At 40.3% G+C, this 18,577-nt stretch overlaps 1 protein-coding gene across 2 annotated transcripts in view; it reads left to right on the top strand.

Moving 5' to 3' along the window:
- Nucleotides 1–18,577, top strand: part of CA8 (carbonic anhydrase 8) — an 86,323-nt gene that overhangs the window by 38,389 nt on the left and 29,357 nt on the right. For both annotated transcript variants that reach the window (XM_006270727.3, XM_019498671.2), the window contains exons 4-7: nucleotides 3,729–3,824; nucleotides 7,271–7,333; nucleotides 12,045–12,093; nucleotides 17,019–17,131. In XM_006270727.3, coding sequence (XP_006270789.1) covers nucleotides 3,729–3,824; nucleotides 7,271–7,333; nucleotides 12,045–12,093; nucleotides 17,019–17,131 — 321 coding nt within the window. The remainder of the gene's footprint in view (nucleotides 1–3,728; nucleotides 3,825–7,270; nucleotides 7,334–12,044; nucleotides 12,094–17,018; nucleotides 17,132–18,577) is intronic.

An 18,577-nucleotide genomic window follows, 5' to 3' on the forward strand; every position in this document is an offset into this window, starting at 1 on the left:
AAGGAGCAAAGTTACAAAAGGTTCCATTTAAAAATGAGGAAGTTCAGCAAGTTGCCAAATAGACTATTTTGCCTTTTCTCACTGAACTCCCAGATCAAGGTATGTGAATACAGGAATGAGGAGGAAGCAACTGAAATCTGTCATGTGTAAGGTGGTCACTTAGAGCCTTGTAACATGTTGCACTTTTTGCTGCTCAAATGTTGATCAGTGTTAGTGCTAGCTAGGGGTTTGGAGCAGTCTCACCTTAAGGCTAAAAACCACCTCTGACTGACTGTCCCCCACCTGCACAGCTTTGACTTGCCACTAGAGGACTGGTGAGCCAGAACAGGCTTCTATCCCTGCTCTAGGTGGGGACTGAGGGTGGAGGTAAACTTGGAGGGAGGTAGGAACATGAAGCTAGGAGGTAGAGACTTAATGGGTTGGTGGTATCTAATAAAATGGGAGGGGTGGGGAAGGGTAATGAAATGATGGAAGTCAGCCACTGAAGGGGAAAAAAAGAAGAAATAAAGAGTAAGTAAATTAAAGAAGATCTCATGTTTTAATAAGTTAGGATTGGGATAGAATGTGGGGGGTGCTGGTCATGCTCCTTGGGGTAATTGGGAGGTGGGAGTGGTGAGGTAAGGCACTTTTGAGGGAGCTACTGCCCTTGCCCTGGGAAGGAAGCCTGAGCTCATGAGGACCCAATCTGGTCCCTTACCTTGTTCCCCCCATGCCTCCTCGACCCCACTCCTAGATCTATGTATGCTCCATGACCTGGCTAGCTGGCATTTTTCCACAGGGTTGCACCCCACGTATGGGAAGGTCAAACCCCCAGGGCTAAAAGGGGGAGATGGTTCAGTGCCAGAACCACACGCTGGGCAGTAGAGTTCAGGGGGTGGAAAGTTTTTTAACATGGAGCAGAAGGGTGGGGGAAGGGACACTGCATTCTGGGAAGCTGGAGGACTGCAACTTGGGCAGCTCATCTGTGAGGAGTGGCCACACATTGATGGAACATGATCTGGGTAATACGGATTGGAGATAAACCTGCCCTGGATTAGTGTAACTTTGCCCAAAGTGTGCTTAAAATTATTTAAAGGTGTTAACATGTGGACAGTGCAGGGGTTGGGAGCTTCAGGAGCTGCCTAAAATTAAGATCCTTATATGCCTAGAACTTTTGTCGGTACAGAGAGGGCTTTTTGTATAAGCACTCTGACACAAATGGAATATTTATAGTATGGATTTACTTTTTACTGTCATAGATTCATAGATGTTAGGGTTGGAAGGGACCTCAATAGATCATCGAGTCCGACCCCCTGCATAGGCAGGAAAGAGTGCTGGGTCTAGATGACCCCAGCTAGATGCATATCCAACCTCCTCTTGAAGACCCCCAGGGTAGGGGAGAGCACCACCTCCCTTGGGAGCCCGTTCCAGACCTTGGCCACTAACTGTGAAGAAGTTCTTCCTAATGTCCAATCTAAATCTGCTCTCTGCTAGCTTGTGGCCATTATTTCTTGTAACCCCTGGGGGTGCCTTGGTGAATAAAACTTCACCAATTCCCTTCTGTGCCCCCGTGATGAACTTATAGGCAGCCACAAGGTCGCCTCTCAACCTTCTCTTGCAGAGGCTGAAAAGGTCCAGGTTCTCTAGTCTCTCCTTGTAGGGCTTGGCCTGCAAGCCCTTAACCATACGAGTGGCCCTTCTCTGGACCCTCTCCAGGTTATCCGCATCCCTCTTGAAGTGCGGTGCCCAGAATTGCACGCAGTACTCCAACTGCGGTCTGACCAGCACCCGATAGAGGGGAAGTATCACCTCCTTGGATCTATTCGTCATGCATCTGCTGATGCACGATAAAGTGCCATTAGCTTTTCTGATGGTTTTGTCACACTGCCGACTCATGTTCATCTTGCAGTCCACTAGGACTCCAAGATCCCTTTCCGCTTCCGTGCCACCCAGCAGGTCATTTCCTAGGCAGTAGGTATGCTGGACATTTTTCCTCCCTAGGTGCAGCACTTTGCATTTCTCCTTGTTGAATTGCATTCTGTTGTTTTCTGCCCACTTGTCCAACCTATCCAGGTCTGCTTGCAGCTGTTCCCTGCCCTGCAGCGTGTCCACTTCTCCCCACAGTTTTGTCCTTTCAATATTTTTGTTTAAACATAATTTTTTAACAAGTTTAGTGTACTGGGTTAATTTGGCTTATAGGAGGTGCACTTTCTAAATCTTCCTGGGCAGCTATAACCAATTACCAATAAAAACCTCACTTTTACCAGCCTGTGTCTACTGCCTCCCATTTACATGGTCATTTATTATCTCAGCCCCTGATTCAAGGAAATTGACTGGTTAAAAGCAAATAGATATTCTGCTGATACTCTAGGTTAAATGGCAAATTAAAACTCATTACACTCATCATTCTGTAGAGGCACTTTTTCTTTCTTTTACTGTTCCTCCCAATGGTGCCTCCATTTATTGTTCCCTGTTTAATTTTTTGCCAATCCATTGCATCCAGTGAACAAAGGGACATTTTGTTCTTCAGTGATAAGGGCCCAGCTATGCAGATTTGTGAGACGGTATATAAGTAGGGACCTACCTACTCAATTTGCGATTTGCAGACTTTGTGGGAACTGTGAAACCAGGCATTGTCTGTGAAATTGCTCAATATCCACAAAATACACACACACACACACACACACACACACACACACACAACTTACTAAAAATAAAATGCTGACTCCCCAGTGGGATCCAGAGGTCTGTATGGCTTCTACAGCTCCTGCCTGGGGGGGGGGGGGGGGGGGCAGGATGGCGTGAAGCCACTGGTGTGACGGGGAACAGCCAAGACAGCAGCCATCCCTTACCCCTCATTGCTGATTGGCTGAGAAGACTGCCCATTGCACATGGCCACATGACAGACAACCCTCTCAGCCAATCAGTGGTGAGGGATTGGGCCACCAGTCCCCTCGGCCAATTATAAGCATGCTGCGATGAAAATGATGGCCAGCTCCGTGATGGGCCTGCAAAACCCGCCACTTGCCTCCTCAATTTTCGTAGGTCTATGTATATGAGACCTGTGCAATCAGAAAGGCACAGTAAGAATCTCTTGATAGTCTGTGACTACAACCATGTTCTATTGTGACTTAGGGCTTAGGAAGAGAGCTAGCTGGCTGTGAGAGAGAATGCTGATGAGTTAGTAGACCTTTTTTTTTCTGTGCCCCAGAAGGACAGATTTTGATACAATTTGTAGCATGCTCTCAATATAATTTTCATGTCTTTTAGCAGATATTTAACAGTTGACTACAAAACATTTTTTTTCTGTGGACTTAGGATTATCAACCATACTCTGTGTCCATAGGGTAGAGAAGTAATAGGCTTAAACTGTAACAAGGAAAATTTAGATTGGATATTAGGAAGAACTTTCTAACTATGAAGGTGGTTAAGTGACAGGTTACCTAGAAAGGTTATAGAATCTCTATCACTGGAAGTTTTGACGTGAAAATTGGGCAGACATTAACTTGAGTTTAAATAAGGGTATTCCTGCCTGAAACACTGGGGCAGCCTAGACAACCTCCGGTGGTCACTTCAGTCCTATTTTTTTCTATGACTCTATATAGTACCTTCTTCCTCACCATGCTCATAATGACTGTAATGAGGTTCCATCTTTTATATAAATGTTACTCAAAATGACCTTTCTATTTCTTCATTATACATTATATTTGATATATGGGTGACATTCTGTCTGTATCATTTTGTTCCAGCTCCATCTAATGCATTGGAATTCTACACTATACAACAGTATTGAAGAGGCAGTTGGGAAAAAGCACGGAATAGCTATTATTGCTTTGTTTGTGCAGGTAAGTAATCACATATCATCATTTAACTTAGGTAAATGTATCCCCTTCTACTTTCTACTACTTCATAAAATAAAAGGAATCCACAGCTGCTAGTATTTATTATAACTACTGTTTTCTTGTAATATTTTTAGTGCATATGGTAACTAAATAGTACCTGATTAAAGAACAAACTGAAAACAATGCAGCTGAACAAATAGAAGGCATATAATAAAACTGCTTTGTGCTGTGGTCCTGTCATGTTAGACAAGCTAAATATCAGGGATATTGCTGTTTAATTTTCAGTGCTGAGATGGCATATTTTTAAGGACTTTAAAAAGTAAGTGGTTTGGGCAGTTGAGAAGGAGGCAGTTTGTGAAGTTGTGAAGTTTCACTCAGGAGTGAAAACTACCAGGTTAGGTAGTACTGTACTTTTGCAGGCACAAAAAAAATGAAGTACTGGTCACTTCACTGCTTATTAAGAATCTTATCATCTGGAATAAGAAACCGGCTGTTAAATTCAGTCCTGCCTCAATTTTCACTAGAGTAACATGGCCCACCTACTTTACATTTTCTCTGGTTTCAGCTGGAAAAATATATTCTTCAATTTTTGCCTTAAATTGTAGTGTGCTGCTGGATAAAGTCATGCACATTTGCAGCTACCCATTAATTGTGGCAATACTACACAGCCCTGGGCAGTCCTTGTTGGAACAAAAGAGATGTGTTCCATCTGGGTGTCATGCCTCCTGTAGCTTTTATGAGCACAGGTAATGTACCATCTTTGAAGTGTACTCTCTTCAACTCTTGGTTAGGTTTCTTGCTCAGAGCATAGGCTGTATACAGGGAAGGGAAGAGGCAAAGAGGAAAGGCGTATGTGTGGCTATGGCTCTGACTGTGGCCTGGCTCCTTAGCACAGGGTAGAGCTGTCAATGGGACTAGACCTGCAAAGCATGGGACACTATTATAATTTGGCTTCTGCACTAAAAACTGTAAAATGGAAAAGGCTCTCTGTATTCAGAGACGTCAAACAAGGTGTTGGTGGTTGCTGGTCACTAGGCAGGCCCTCAGAAGTGTCCTGGCTGAGGAGTTCCTGTGGTCTTTTGATGAGGATGAACAGGAATTTGAACTGTATGTTCATACTGTGTGAAGCCCATACCCTAAGTGACGCTGAAGGAACTTAGAAGACTGTGAACCTTATGAAAAACTCATTCTGTTTGAACCCAAAGCATCGATTTCACAGAGCCCCAATCACAAGCAGTGAACTGTTCCATTTAAGTATGTTTGAAGAAGAGAGTTATGATTTAATATTTAGATCAAATGGATTTCCTTTCACAGTTATATTGTTAATTTGTCTTCTTTTATAACAAGCTTGTGTGTGCCTTTGAGCTTTACTTCGATTTGAATTTAAAGGTGCATTAGTTACAGCTCCAATGTTGAGAAACTGTACTGTACAGCTAAGAAATAACTAAAAATTCTTAGTTCTCTTGGTTTTGTATCCTAGAGGGCCACAGTTAAATTGCTTATGTAAGAACCCTCTTCTTCCAGCAGAGGTAACCTTGGAGTTAGCTAGAAAGTTACATAAAATTCTTAAATAACTTTTTGAACTTAAATGATATCTTTTCCGTTTCTAGCCTCTTACCGTAGTCATGGCTCTTAAACATTCCAAGATGATTTCTCATTAGCCAAGAAAGACTCTATATAATTAAAATTTGATGAAGGAAGCATTATATTTAATGCTGCTAATTAATAGCACAGTGAGAAAACAAATTCAATCACAATATTCTTCACATCTATTAAAGAGGGACCTCATACAAATCCTGTGAAAGCAAATGAAAATCTTCCCACTGACTTCAGTGGAGGTTGGCTCAGGCTGTTGATTATTAAGTTAAAACAGCATAGTTAAATTATTTTCAGTTTGTTTAGATATTATTGTTTATAATCATTGATTGAAGACTAAGCTGAAGTCTGTTTCTGAGTATGTGTCCTACTAAACAACTTGCTCCCCAAACATCTGTGTCCCAGAAATTTTTTTTATTGAGTATAGAAGTCTCAGGTGCTTTAAGAAAATCTTGCCTGCATTCCTGAATACACAGAAAATTGCATTTGAAAAACAAATTAGAAAAAAAGGCTAATTTAAGTTGTCAGCACCCTCCCAAAGATAAAATCTGTCTGTGGCTGCTCTCACATGAGTATGTAAAGAGTAACTGCACTGAAATGTTCAGGGTGAGTGACATTAAAAACAAACCTGTAAAGTTTTATGAGATCCTGACTGTTAGAATGACATTTTCCAAAACACCAACTTAAAAGTATAAGTCTCAAAAGTACAAGTTCCATTAAGACTCAAGGGGACTTTTGCTCTTAAATTATTTGGGTGCCTTGAAAAATACTGTCACTGCTCTGTTCTATTCTATTTAAGTTTTCTATCCTTCCTGTCACCATAAAGTAATATGACTAGCATCTGTTATTTGTGGTTCATTTTCTCTTCTTCTCTTGGAATAATTGTGTGCTCATTTTAGTGATACATTTTGGCAGGCTCTCTTAAAACTTTTTATAAAGTATATGTGCATACTGCTCACATAGTACTTCTATAACTAGTTCTGCAACATATTGAATTTAAACAGTGACATCCAAGTGTGGTTTTGCCTATGCACATAAGCATGCCGCTCCCATTGAAATCAATGTCAGATGTGTGTGTGTGTTTGTCAGTATAGAGGTATTTCAAGGAAGAGTTTACCCGATTCTTTAAACATTTATTTTTAAACTTGCTTTCCTTATCAGCATTTTGTCTGCTTTACAAGGACATTCAGTAAAGACATGGGTGAAATCCTGCCCAGAAATGAATGAAAATCTTTTACCCTGAACTAAAATGAGGTCAGGATTTCATGTATGTAATTTAAAAAGAGGGTGTTTAACTATGATTCTGCACTTCTCACCTGAGCAAAAGTCCTATTGGCTTCAAGAAAAGGTAAAACTCAGTGTTGGAGTGTTGGGCCCTTGTTTTGCAATGTTGTAGGAACAAATTCAAAGGTTTCTGTCATAGTCGTACACTCAGTTCTTTTATGTGTACATTTCTAATACCAGCTAGTAAGGACAAATCATACATAGCCTTGGCATTTTTGTCACAACACTGCGTCATTTTGACCGTATGTGCATTACGTGCTACAATACTGATTGTTTATCGACTTTGATTTTTTAAAATGTTTTATCAGTTTGTGTCACAGCTTTTAAGTTATTTAAACCTTATTTCATTTTGGCCAATGACTCTTTTTTTGTATGTGATTTAATAGCTATTGTTTGAAGTTGCTATGTAATAGTATTTAGTTAATACAAGGTCACGTAACTTTACTACAAAGGAGTACTGATCTGGTTGTACTTGTTGCCCTGTTTCTTGCTTTACAATTTTTCAGAAACAACATAGCACCACCATTCACCTTTTGGGTTTGTTTGTTTGTTTGTTTGTGATGTCTTAGATAGGAAAGGAACATGCAGGCCTAAAGGCTGTCACCGAAGTTCTTCAGGACATCCAGTACAAGGTAAAGCATTGTCTGAGGGAAATATAAATACTTCCTTTGCTGACAGAGACAGACTAAATGGAAAAAGGGTAAATATGATAAAGTGAGGCAGAAAGAACAGGGTCAGAAATATTTGTATTACGATACCATATGGGAACTATTAGAAAGTCAATATTTAACAAGAGATACCACAGGGTTATTATGGTTATTTCCTCTTCTGACTGCAGGGAAAGTTTGATCTCTTACATTGGTAATTGTTGGCAAGTACTGACTTCTTTATGATAGTAATATGTTGTCAATATGAACACAACAACTAAGAAAAGATAAAGGATATACCATATGTACTCAGATATCAGAAGATCCTGAATCTAAGATGACCCCCCAATAATTAGATTCTATATCTGGAAAATTTATAAATTTATTAAAATTTTCCAGATATAGAATCTAGTGATTGGATGTTTGTCTTGAATTTGTCCCCCTCTCACTACTACAGCAGGGAAAATAAACCTGCGGGTGGGGGTAAGAGCAGGTGGCCCCTTTGCCCTCTTCTCCCCCCCCCCCGCCTCCCCAACCTCTTTTCCCTGTAGCTTCTTTTCCCCATCCCTTACCATTAGACCCTGCTTTATCTGAGCATATGGAAGTGAGGGACAAATTTTAAAACATTAATTGTAAAATAAATATACCTATACTTATTTGCATATAGACAAATTATTATAGATATCCATAGACATTTTACCCTTTTTTTCTAACTGCTGCAAGTTTTAGCACAAGTATGTCATAAACACACTTGTAAGTAGCACAGTTGTATCTACTTATATATAGGGGTCAATTAAACTTGAGGTGGCAGCCGACTTATTTTGTGGGCAGATCGTGGGGCTGGCCACCATTTTCACAGGCTTATCATGGTGGAGGCCCCCCATGCATCTGATTGACCAAGGAGCCCTGGTGGCCCTGCCCTTCACTGTTGATTGATGGAGAAAGCCATCCATCAAATGGCCCTGTCCCTTACTACTGACTGGATGAGAGAGCTGTCTGTGATGGGGCTCCACCACTCGTTGCTGACTGGAGAGGGGCAGGGCCCCATGACAGATACCCCTCTCAGTCAATCAGTGATGAGGGGTGGGGTGGCAGCCATATTGCCCGCTTGCTTTAAAGCCAGCAGCCCTTTTTGTGCCAGGCTGAACAGCTGGGAGGACTGCTGGCTCTCACTGAAGAGCTAGCACTTACTAAAAATAAGTAGGTTTTTTTTGCTGGAGAGTGCCTGATTTCATGATTTCCACAAAACCCACAAAATCATGATATGAGTAAGTCTCTACCTTTACATAGTACAAACTATGCATGATTTTAAGTCAAAGCCAAAAGGCTCATGATTCACTGTGTGGTTCATTGGGCTGGGCCCCAGCAGAGTCAACAACATTTAAAGCTATGATAACTGCACAGCCCAGCACTGCTTAGTATGTGTGTGTACTTCAGATAGACCTCACAAAGGATCCATGTACTAATTACCTGCCCCCCCCAACTCATGACTGGAATTGGGTGTTCTTAATACAAGTCTTGGGATCCTTCAAAAAGTTATAAGCAGATGAGGCACAGGGCCTCCTGGTCCAGCTTTATCTCATGGGAGGCAGAGCCATACTAATCACATGCCACAGGCCAAGGGAGGGGGCAACAGAGGTTTTCACTTACATGGACATTTGGAGGTATTTGCCAAACATTTAAGGCTGCTGAAGAATTGGGAATAATTGGAACTGGAAAAGAAAAATGCTCCTCTGCTGTGGGAGTGAAGAGGAAGTTGAGATGTATTCAATATAGTGCTTCAACATGAGTTGAAAAAGAGTCAGTGCTGAAAGGTACTGAACGCAATGGGTACTATGAGGTAGGCTTCATTAATATATCCTTGTTGTAGGTTCCCATCAGTATATTTGCCCCATATGGGCTGTATGTTTTATAGGCATGCTCAGTGTTGGGTGCATTTAATCAACTTCATAGCTGGTTTCTATTACTAAGAAATGCTGTTTCTGGAAGCAATTTAATGATAGACAGTATATTAAATAAAGCTTTCTTGTTTGTAAATGTAAGACAAGGGTTTTTTTCCCCATGCTGACTGGGGGGAAAAGTGTCTTATATTTGAGTAAATATGGTATGATGCATGTTCAGAGAATACCAGCATCTGTATCCCTTGGCCTGTGATGTTTCATATTATATAAGAACAGAATGTACAGATATAATACTTGCATAAACTTACAGCTGGACTTCAGCTATAGCACAGTGGAACCCTATTAAATTGCTTGAAGGAATCAGTGGACATCTCTACACAAGATGTTGCTGCGGAGTAGCAATGAGATATTGTGCAGTAGCTTGTTGCTACCGCACATAGCATTGCTGGGCACTAACTATGCGACGACGCTACTGTGCAGTAGTAATGAACTGCTGCACAGTAGTTTGTTGCTACTGCACAATAGCTTTGGAAAAAACTGTGTGACATTACTGCACAGTAATGCATAAGCAAGTACTAAATGACTGCATAGTAACAATTGCGCAGTCCGCTGCTCATGTAGATGCAGCCACTGCAGTGGGATTCTAGAGAGCTGGGTTGAAAGCTCTGATAATATTTGCTGTGTGACCTTGGGCAAACCACTTAATCTCTCTGCCTCATGATGTCCAGTTGTCAAATAGGACAATAATGTTTACCTTCCATTAAAAATGCTTTGTGATCTATGAATAAAAAGTGCTTCATAGGCATCAAAAAAGTACCAGTTAATTGAAATGGTCATGAAAATGTTGGAAAATTAGGATCTAATATCATTCTTTTTTCAATTAAACTGAATTCTAAATCTTGTTTTAGGTGAACAATACATCATGTGCTTCAGGTGTCATATTCATTTTTAGAAACTATCATCTTTTGCCTGTGTCTGGAAAAAGAAGAGAGAGTATAGAGAACTCTTTATGCCCTGATTATTGGAAGTAGAAATGAAAGTAGGAAGGTCATGAATGCCCACTTTAATGTTAGCATATTTTATTAATGACCTTCATAGAGTCAGGAAGATGCTCATTTTCTGCATATATACATTTAATTTGCATTAAGTATACTAAACTTGTCCTATAAGGTGCTATGCATGAAAGCCACATGTTGTCAAGACCAGGTATTAGACAAAGGTAGGATCCAGGGTTACAGTAATTAAATCAGGGTGTCCAGACCATGTATCCGAAGAGAAACAAGTTCAGGAGCTGTAATTTCTGGCTCAAGGATAGGCAATGTTGAGTTGACTACTGTTGCTTCTTTCTAACTCCCTTAAATGAGTGAGCAGTTTCCCACTTCCTGTGTGGTATGAACCAATGGGGATCAATGACAGAACAGCCAAACAGGCTGTAGTTGTGTAGACATAGATCCTCCTACCTGGTGAGCCATCAGCCTGCACATGAAGGTATCATCACAAATCCCATCTGAATTCTACTTTATTGTAATAAAGATAAACTATTAAGAAGTTTATGATTATTTTAAGCTAATTTAAAGTATTGGAATGTTACAGATATTCCCAGCAAATTTTACAATTCATGGAATTCATCATAAGGCTTCTTAATTTACAGGCTCAATTCAAAACTGATTGAAGTCAATGGAGATTTTTTTCAATGTATTCTGGATTGTGTTAAATCAGTGTTCCCAGAGTTTTTGGATTAGCAGACTGTTGTCAACCATCAACATGTCATGCAGATCAACATGCACCCTTATCTTCAAATTTTTAATTGAAGAAAGGGAAGCAACACAAACAAGGGGAGCAGCACAATCTACAGAACACTTACTATGGCCTTAAAGGCCACTAGTGGTCTGTTGACTACAACATGGGAACTGCTGTGTTACCAGAAATGCAAATCCATGCTCAGGTCTTGGGAAGTGTATGTAGGAGTGAACTGGTTTTCAAATGGTTGATTGAAAGATACACCTTTATTTAGTTAGATTTATTATATGTACTGGTAATCTCTCCTATTTAAAACAGGACAATACATCAGATATAAACCAAGGACAATTAAAAGGACCTCTATAGGTCTTTTGCAGCCCTACAGAGATACCATAGCTATGGTTTACTATTTATAAATACATATATAATATATAACAAAAGAGTCTTCTGTAATTTAAACCTCTGATTCTTTAGTAATTTTACATATAAAAAGTACTGCTGATGTTTTGATATCCTTTAAAAACAAATCTTTATAATTCACTTGTAAAAGTCAATTACATATACATGATAATGTTTATTCTGTCTTTGGGTGCACGCATGCTGCCATCCCTTGAATCGAAAGGGCCATATTAGTATTTGTCCAAGGGCAGAATATAGGCCTCAGAAATTCTGGAGAAAACAGGCAGTTTAGGCAAAAGTTCAGTTAGGTCCTAATCTGTAAATTCACTGTATATGGAATTCAGGAATCTTAAATTAGCAAATAAAGGGATGAAGAGCTTTTAGAGTATCTCAATCAAGAATGAGGGACTAAGCTAGCTGAGAGTTACCAAAATAGGCTATATATCCTTGGATCAAAAATACAAAGTAAAAATAAATAAAAAGATGTTTGTATAGCTGCAAGGACAAATGTAATGATGATTTGTGGAGGCTAATGACAGTGGATGACCTGAACAGAAATTCAAGGCTTACTATTATGCCAGTATTCAGAGTTTTTTATTTTCCCTTCAATCTCTGTTGAACTGGAGATGAGATGGATTTGCATTATTTTTTTTCAGGGGAAGTCCAAAACAATACCCTGTTTTAATCCCAACTCATTGTTACCAGGTAGGTGGTGTTTATATATATCTCAAACATTTTCTTACTAGTGTAAATTGACTGTTATGAAAGTTGCACTCTTGAACAGTTGACTGCCTCATGCCACTTCATAAAATCCCTATTGCAACTCATGCTGTTCTGGAAAGCAGCTTTAATGTGGCTGGATTACCAGATAAAACTGTCTGTATCTCTGGATGTGGACCACCCCTTAGAATAACAGTGAAGATGATTATAAGCAATTTACCCATTGAGAAGCCATCTTCTTCCTCGTGGTGATAGATCATTATTTTTAAAGACCTGCCACTGTGATATGGTTGATGAAATTCAAATGGAAGGAGGAAAACTGGTACTCATGTGTTGTCAGCAACAAGTATTTCTAGGCACTCTGGCATCTTAGAGGCACAGGCTAGGGTGACGTGGAACAGCTTCATTATAGTGGAAATTCTAGTATTTCTCTGAGCATTCCAGTGAGCTGCTTGAATGTGCATCCCTGCATCCCTTAAAATTGCACAGCATCCATTAGTCCCTGACCATCTATCTTGAGAATTTCCTATCCCTGTTGAGGAAGACTTTAGATCCCTTTAGGGTAGGGTTGTATGTTATCCTTGTCCCATACTCTGTACTTCAGCAGGCATCCAGGGACAGGTATTTATTTCTTATCCAGAAGTCTCACTTTCCAAATAACTACAAAGGTTTTTAATTGATATTTAAGACTCCCTTGACTTTTCACTAAGTTCAAAGACAAATCCTCCTTATACTATGATACCTTTATCAGCTAGACTGAAGATCTAGCTGTTCGGTAGATCAACGTTCACTTAGCAAATAAGTTTTAAATCAATGATGAGAAACAAATACAATCACTTCCAACTTATGGGTGCCAAAATGTCGAGCCTTAAAAATAATCCTCCAGAACAAGTCTTTTCCAGACAAGGGAGCATCTATGTTAAATTTCATGCCATAGCAGCAGTCTCTTTAAACCTATTATCACCATCCCTCTACCAAAAACTCCCACAAACTCATAACCTTGTGTTAAAGAAGGTCAAGCACTCAAATGTTGGGAAATACCAGAATTAAGTTGCCCGTGCAACCCCAAGGCAGGCCTCTTGTGCACTTCCATTATGAGATAGTCTTTAATTGCATGAGCATGTAACATCTTTTTCACAGAACCCGTGTCTCAGAACTCCCCTGTGTTGCTAGTCGAGTCATTTAAACCAGATTTTTTACAAGTGGTTACTAATTGCATGTTCCTCATTTTCTAGGTGCCTGACTTGTGACCTTGGGGTCTGATTTGCAGAAGTGCTCAGTGCTCACACCTGCAACTGAAGTCAATGGGAGCTGTGCTTTGAATGTATAAAGTGTTATGTAATGCGAAGTCCTCTGAAAATCAGGCTTTAGGCATCTCATATCAGTGGATAGTTCTGACCTTAATCTTGCTTGTTCCTCATCTGTAAAATGGTGATATTACTACCTGGTTCACCTTCCAGAGTTGTTGTAAGGGTAATTTATTTAATGCATGTAAAAAGTGCTCAGGTACAGGTGCCTATACACTTGGTCAAGGGGGGAGGAGGGAGGTGGCATTTTAATTAGAGTGGTTCCTGTTTAGCCTCTCTAAGTAAAATGGCTCACTATCATGTGTATTAACCCCTCCCTGCATTTCAAAATGGCCTCTGGGGTGCTTCAGCTGAAACTAATTTGATAATTCAACTAGGGGTTAGTTGAATTAAGGTTTTATAGACAACCCTATTTAAGGTATTTCCTGACTTTTGAGTGTTTCACTCTGCAACTGTCATAATCTTCTTGTAATTAAGGGAAGCATCATTTGATCTCCTCTCTACCCTTACTGGCTCTTAATCCTGGCATCTCATTTTCCTTCCTGATTCTCAGTCCCAGTTTTCTTGCCCAGCTAGGCAGAGTTTTTTTGTCCCAACTCCTAGGGTCTTGGAGAGAGAGAGTTCGTGTATTTTACTATCACCCCTAGTTTTCCTATAGGTTTGATTCTTGTACAGTCTGCATTTAAATCAAGCAGCTTCCTCTTCCAAGGTTCCTGAGTCCAGCAGGGGATCAGTCAAATTAGTCTTTCTGTTCTCCCATCAGATGCCCATACTTGGCATGGCCCAGAGCAGCTAATAGTTGTGGGTACAGGGATAGGCTTTCTGAATCCCAGCCTGGGACATACATACTGTGCATAGAATATTTGTTAAAATCTAACAAAAAAATTAAGCAAGTGTGAACTGAGACTAAAAATTTGTCTAGATTTTGACAGATTTTCAGGGATAGCAAAACCTACTTTTCTTAACTTCTTTCTCAGAAATGGCATTTACCATTTTATCCGAGTATTTTCCATAAAGTTCAATGTGAGGCAGACACAGCATATAAAATTTCTGCCCAAATGGTTAACATCTGGTAAAATTCTAAGCCACTGAAAACAGGTCTTATAATGGGAAGCATTGGCTGTTGGCACTGCATTTATGACCCAGATACCTTGTTCCAGGTGGACCCAAACCCTTAGACCTACCACAACCTCTCCATTCAATAATAGGTGAATGTTATTGATACACAGTGATAGCAGATAAGAATAATGCAAACAATTCTATATCTAGCAGTCCTACAGCTGTTATCAGAGAGAAGGTACGTCTGGCCAGTATGCAAGCTTCACTCTGAGGTTCTCTCTTGAATTCAGATGCCAGCAGCCTGGAGGTTGGAGGCCAAGGCCCACCCTCCCGCTCTCCCCTCCAGTGGGGTGGGTAAGACAGGTTGGTGGTGTGCCCTCTGTCCCTGGTGACCTTGGGTACCTCTCTTGGGGACCCTTTACTGCTGGAAAATTCCTCCTTTAGTATCTTTTTCCCTCTGCAATGACTCTTCATCTTTGGGCCATCACTGATTGGTCTAAATTGCAGCAGTGGGTTTTTAAAAACACCACTTCAATTTAGGGCCCTTTAAACCCCTGTGCCATGCACACACCTGAACTTGCCTGCCTTTCCAGTGGTGGGGAGGGGAGGGCAAGCTGCCAGCGGGCAGAACGGTCCCTGGGTTGTGGGGGAGGGAAATGGGGTGGGGGGAGGCTGGTGTTTCCTTCCGTGGCAGCGGCAGCCCCCCCCCAGGCAGCACCTGCCCACAGGCACCCAGCTTGGTGGTCCCAGGGGGCACCACAGCTGCAGAGGCTAGCACTGGTCAGCTCAGGCAGGCAGGCAGGGTCCAGGGAAAAAGTGGAAAAAAGATCAGGTTCACCTCTTTTCTTTTCTTTTCTTTTCTTTTCTTTTCTTTTCTTTTCTTTTCTTTTCTTTTGTGGAGCCTGCCTCCCTGGGCTGATTCCAGGCTGCCTTCATGGGCTTTCTGCAGAACCTTTGAGCTGCACAGAGCCTGGTGCTTTGCTCCGTGGCCGTAGGGCAGCAAACTAAAACTCCTGTGAGGAGTTTAATGCCCCAAGTCATTCAAGGTGCATTATGCTGCTGAATTTGCTACAGTGGCTGGAATTACTATGCAATATACCACCAACACATGCAAACACCAATAACGTTAAAGCGGTGCAAAAGCATTTAACTTGCTTTAAAGTGTTGTGTACACATGCCCCTCATTTTGTCTACTCATGGCCTCAGTGGTCATCTTACTGTCCATGATCTGTCCTGTCAGTATATTCCTTTGTTTCACAAAACCATCCCATTCATACATCCTAATTTGGGCTTTATGGATCTTCTCCGAATTTGGTCTGTCCCCCAAAATCTCAGGGGTCTACACTTGGGCATGTGACCTGGTGCCACCTTATCTCATGTTACGGAACAGTGTAGTACATGGCTTCAATTTCCAACCGGTGTGTCTGGCCACAGCTTGCCTGTTGGACACAGTGAGCCTTGAAGAAACTTTGTCACAGACACGCTTTTTAGAAACCAATTAACCGTTGCTGTTTCCCTGGATCATTATTCTAATGCATATCTACCTTACCTATAAACCAATTTCCAAAAACAAACTTCTAAATATCATTTTCTAGCCATCATTGGCAACCTTTGTGATGTGGTGCTGTCTGTTGTGCCTATAATTCAGAAATGGATTGTGGTTTTAAAATATTGTTTGTGTTGGGTGAGGATGAAGAAGGATTGTGTAATGGAGCTGTCTCTGGCAGAACATGTACACTAGCATCTTTGTAGGGTTCTCTCCCTCATGCTGGTAAAGTTGTACTGAGGAAATATTGAGAAAGTGCATAACCACAGCCCTCCTCCTCCTACACTGGGCTTCTTTTGCTCTCTCTATACTAGTGTCTTTTGTCCCTGATGAGTTTACAAGATTTTAGGCCTCAGTCCAGCAAAGAGTTCTGAACTTCTTGAAAGGCTGGGCTCTGAGAGAGTCTGGTCTCCCCTGGCCAAGGCTTGAAGAAGAAAGCTATTTTCTCCATTCTCTTTCTCCAACATGCAGGACTAGGCAGGGGCTAACTTCAAGGGAAGCAGCATTTACTAATGGTTAGAGGAGAGAACCAGGATTCAGGAAATCTGGCATCTGTTTTACAATCTGCCTCAGTGTGACCTTAAGGACTTGAATATACCTCCTTTTCCTGATCCCTAAAATAGTGGTAATACTTGTTAAGGCAAAAGACACTTCCCTGGCACCGAGTGCAGCCATCTGCCAAACTTCAGGTACCTGTTCCAAAGCTTTGTGGGGCTAAGACAAATTCTTAATGTGGTCAAACTTAAAGATTTTTCCTAGGCAAGTTACAAAGGAGTAAGTTAGCTATCCTATATGCTGTACTAATGTTCTTTCAAAATGGAGACAGCTACATTTCACTTACTCCAAGGACTCCTCTACTAAATAAACCCATTAGCTTACTGTTCTGTGGCTTCTCATATAGACAAGCCCTTAGCCACTTTTGTCAAGCATTGATTTTTGAATATTATGTGTGTAAAGTATTAATCACTATAAAAATTATATATATTTTTTAATTGTAGATCCTCTTCTACGTGATTATTGGGTTTATGAAGGCTCTCTCACCATTCCGCCCTGCAGTGAAGGTGTTACCTGGATATTGTTTAGATATCCATTGACTCTGTCCCAACTGCAGGTAATAGCTATGCTTAAGGTAACCTTAAAATGTGATTGTGAGCTAAAGGTCATAGTGTGCAAATAGATATCAGGACATTAAACGTGCTTTTGCTTGAAGATCCCATTAGATCAGTACATAGCTTTTCAAGTAAAGGTTAAACCTTTTGAGTCAGTCAAAGCAATAGAAAGGTCAGAGATGAAAATTCCTTGTTATCATTTATCATCTGCATTTAAAATAATTCTATACTAAAGAAAAAGAAAGAAAAAAGGAGGAAAGAAATCAGTGAGGAAAGAAATTCAGTCCTTTGTAATTGCAAGCTTTCAGATATCACTTCTTTTTGATGCTGAAGGAACGAAGACACACGAGGAGACACTATATCCTGCAGAAAGAAAATTGTTAATCGTGCAGGATAACTATATTGGGTTGAACTATATTGAATATATCTTCTCAGTTTCACATTTTATAATTGGAAAATGAACGCTGGCAACTTAAATTTGGCCTCAACTTTAGGTTTTTAAAAAGCATGCATTTAATTATATATTTCTCTATAAACAAACAAACAAACAAATAAACAAACACATGCACAATCCAAATAAAAACATTTGACAGAAAGGTGCTGAAAACCAAAGACATAGGCATCACTAGTGTTGTGGAAACACACACAGAGTATTTTTGGGTCAGGTCAGCAGAAGCTTTTATTTAAAAGAAACTATAGCTGTAGGGGGAGTTCCAAAGTGACATGGATTTTCCAAGCACTTGGAAGGGGTCCCCCCCCAAGAGCAAAATCAGGAGGCTTATATACTTTTTAACAGTCGCTTATAACTCACGTGATCATATAGGGAAATTAGCATGAAAAGCGGCTATAATATTACTTTATTATTTCTTTGCTGTAATCAGGATGGGAATTTATGGGGGAGGCGAGGTTAGTTCACAAACCTCCTTCTTGTACCTGGAAATCTACTTTGTACATACTTTTTTTCTACCTTCAAGGCCGCGGTGAGCGAAACAGTTGCAGAAGAGTTATAAAGAACAAACACTTGTCCTTATCTGTTCTACTGTACAGAGCCAGCAATTCTACACAAAGCGGTTATGTCATCTTATAACTAAAATAATCAAAGTTTAAGGCATAAATTTTTTCTGATTCCACACTAGTAATCCAACTGAAGCTAACTACACTACTGAGCCAAAATACATTTATTTTAATTGTCCAAGCTGTGTAAAGAGTGTAGAGAAAAAAGCATGTATGAGGATAAATTCAGGGGTTTTTTTTACTTGGCAATCTAAGATGTTGCTAATAACACCAATAGATAACTGTGTTAACAGCTTGTCATTTTATTCTGATAGTGGATCCTCTTAATATGAGCTATTTACACAGCATTGTAGTTCATTAATAAAAGGATAAAAACATTGGTTCCCAGTAAACATTTTTAAGTTAACAGACTATAACTTAAATTTATCTAATCA

Source organism: Alligator mississippiensis, chromosome 3 (genome assembly GCF_030867095.1).
Source record: "Alligator mississippiensis isolate rAllMis1 chromosome 3, rAllMis1, whole genome shotgun sequence".
NCBI classification, from domain to species: Eukaryota; Metazoa; Chordata; order Crocodylia; family Alligatoridae; genus Alligator; species Alligator mississippiensis.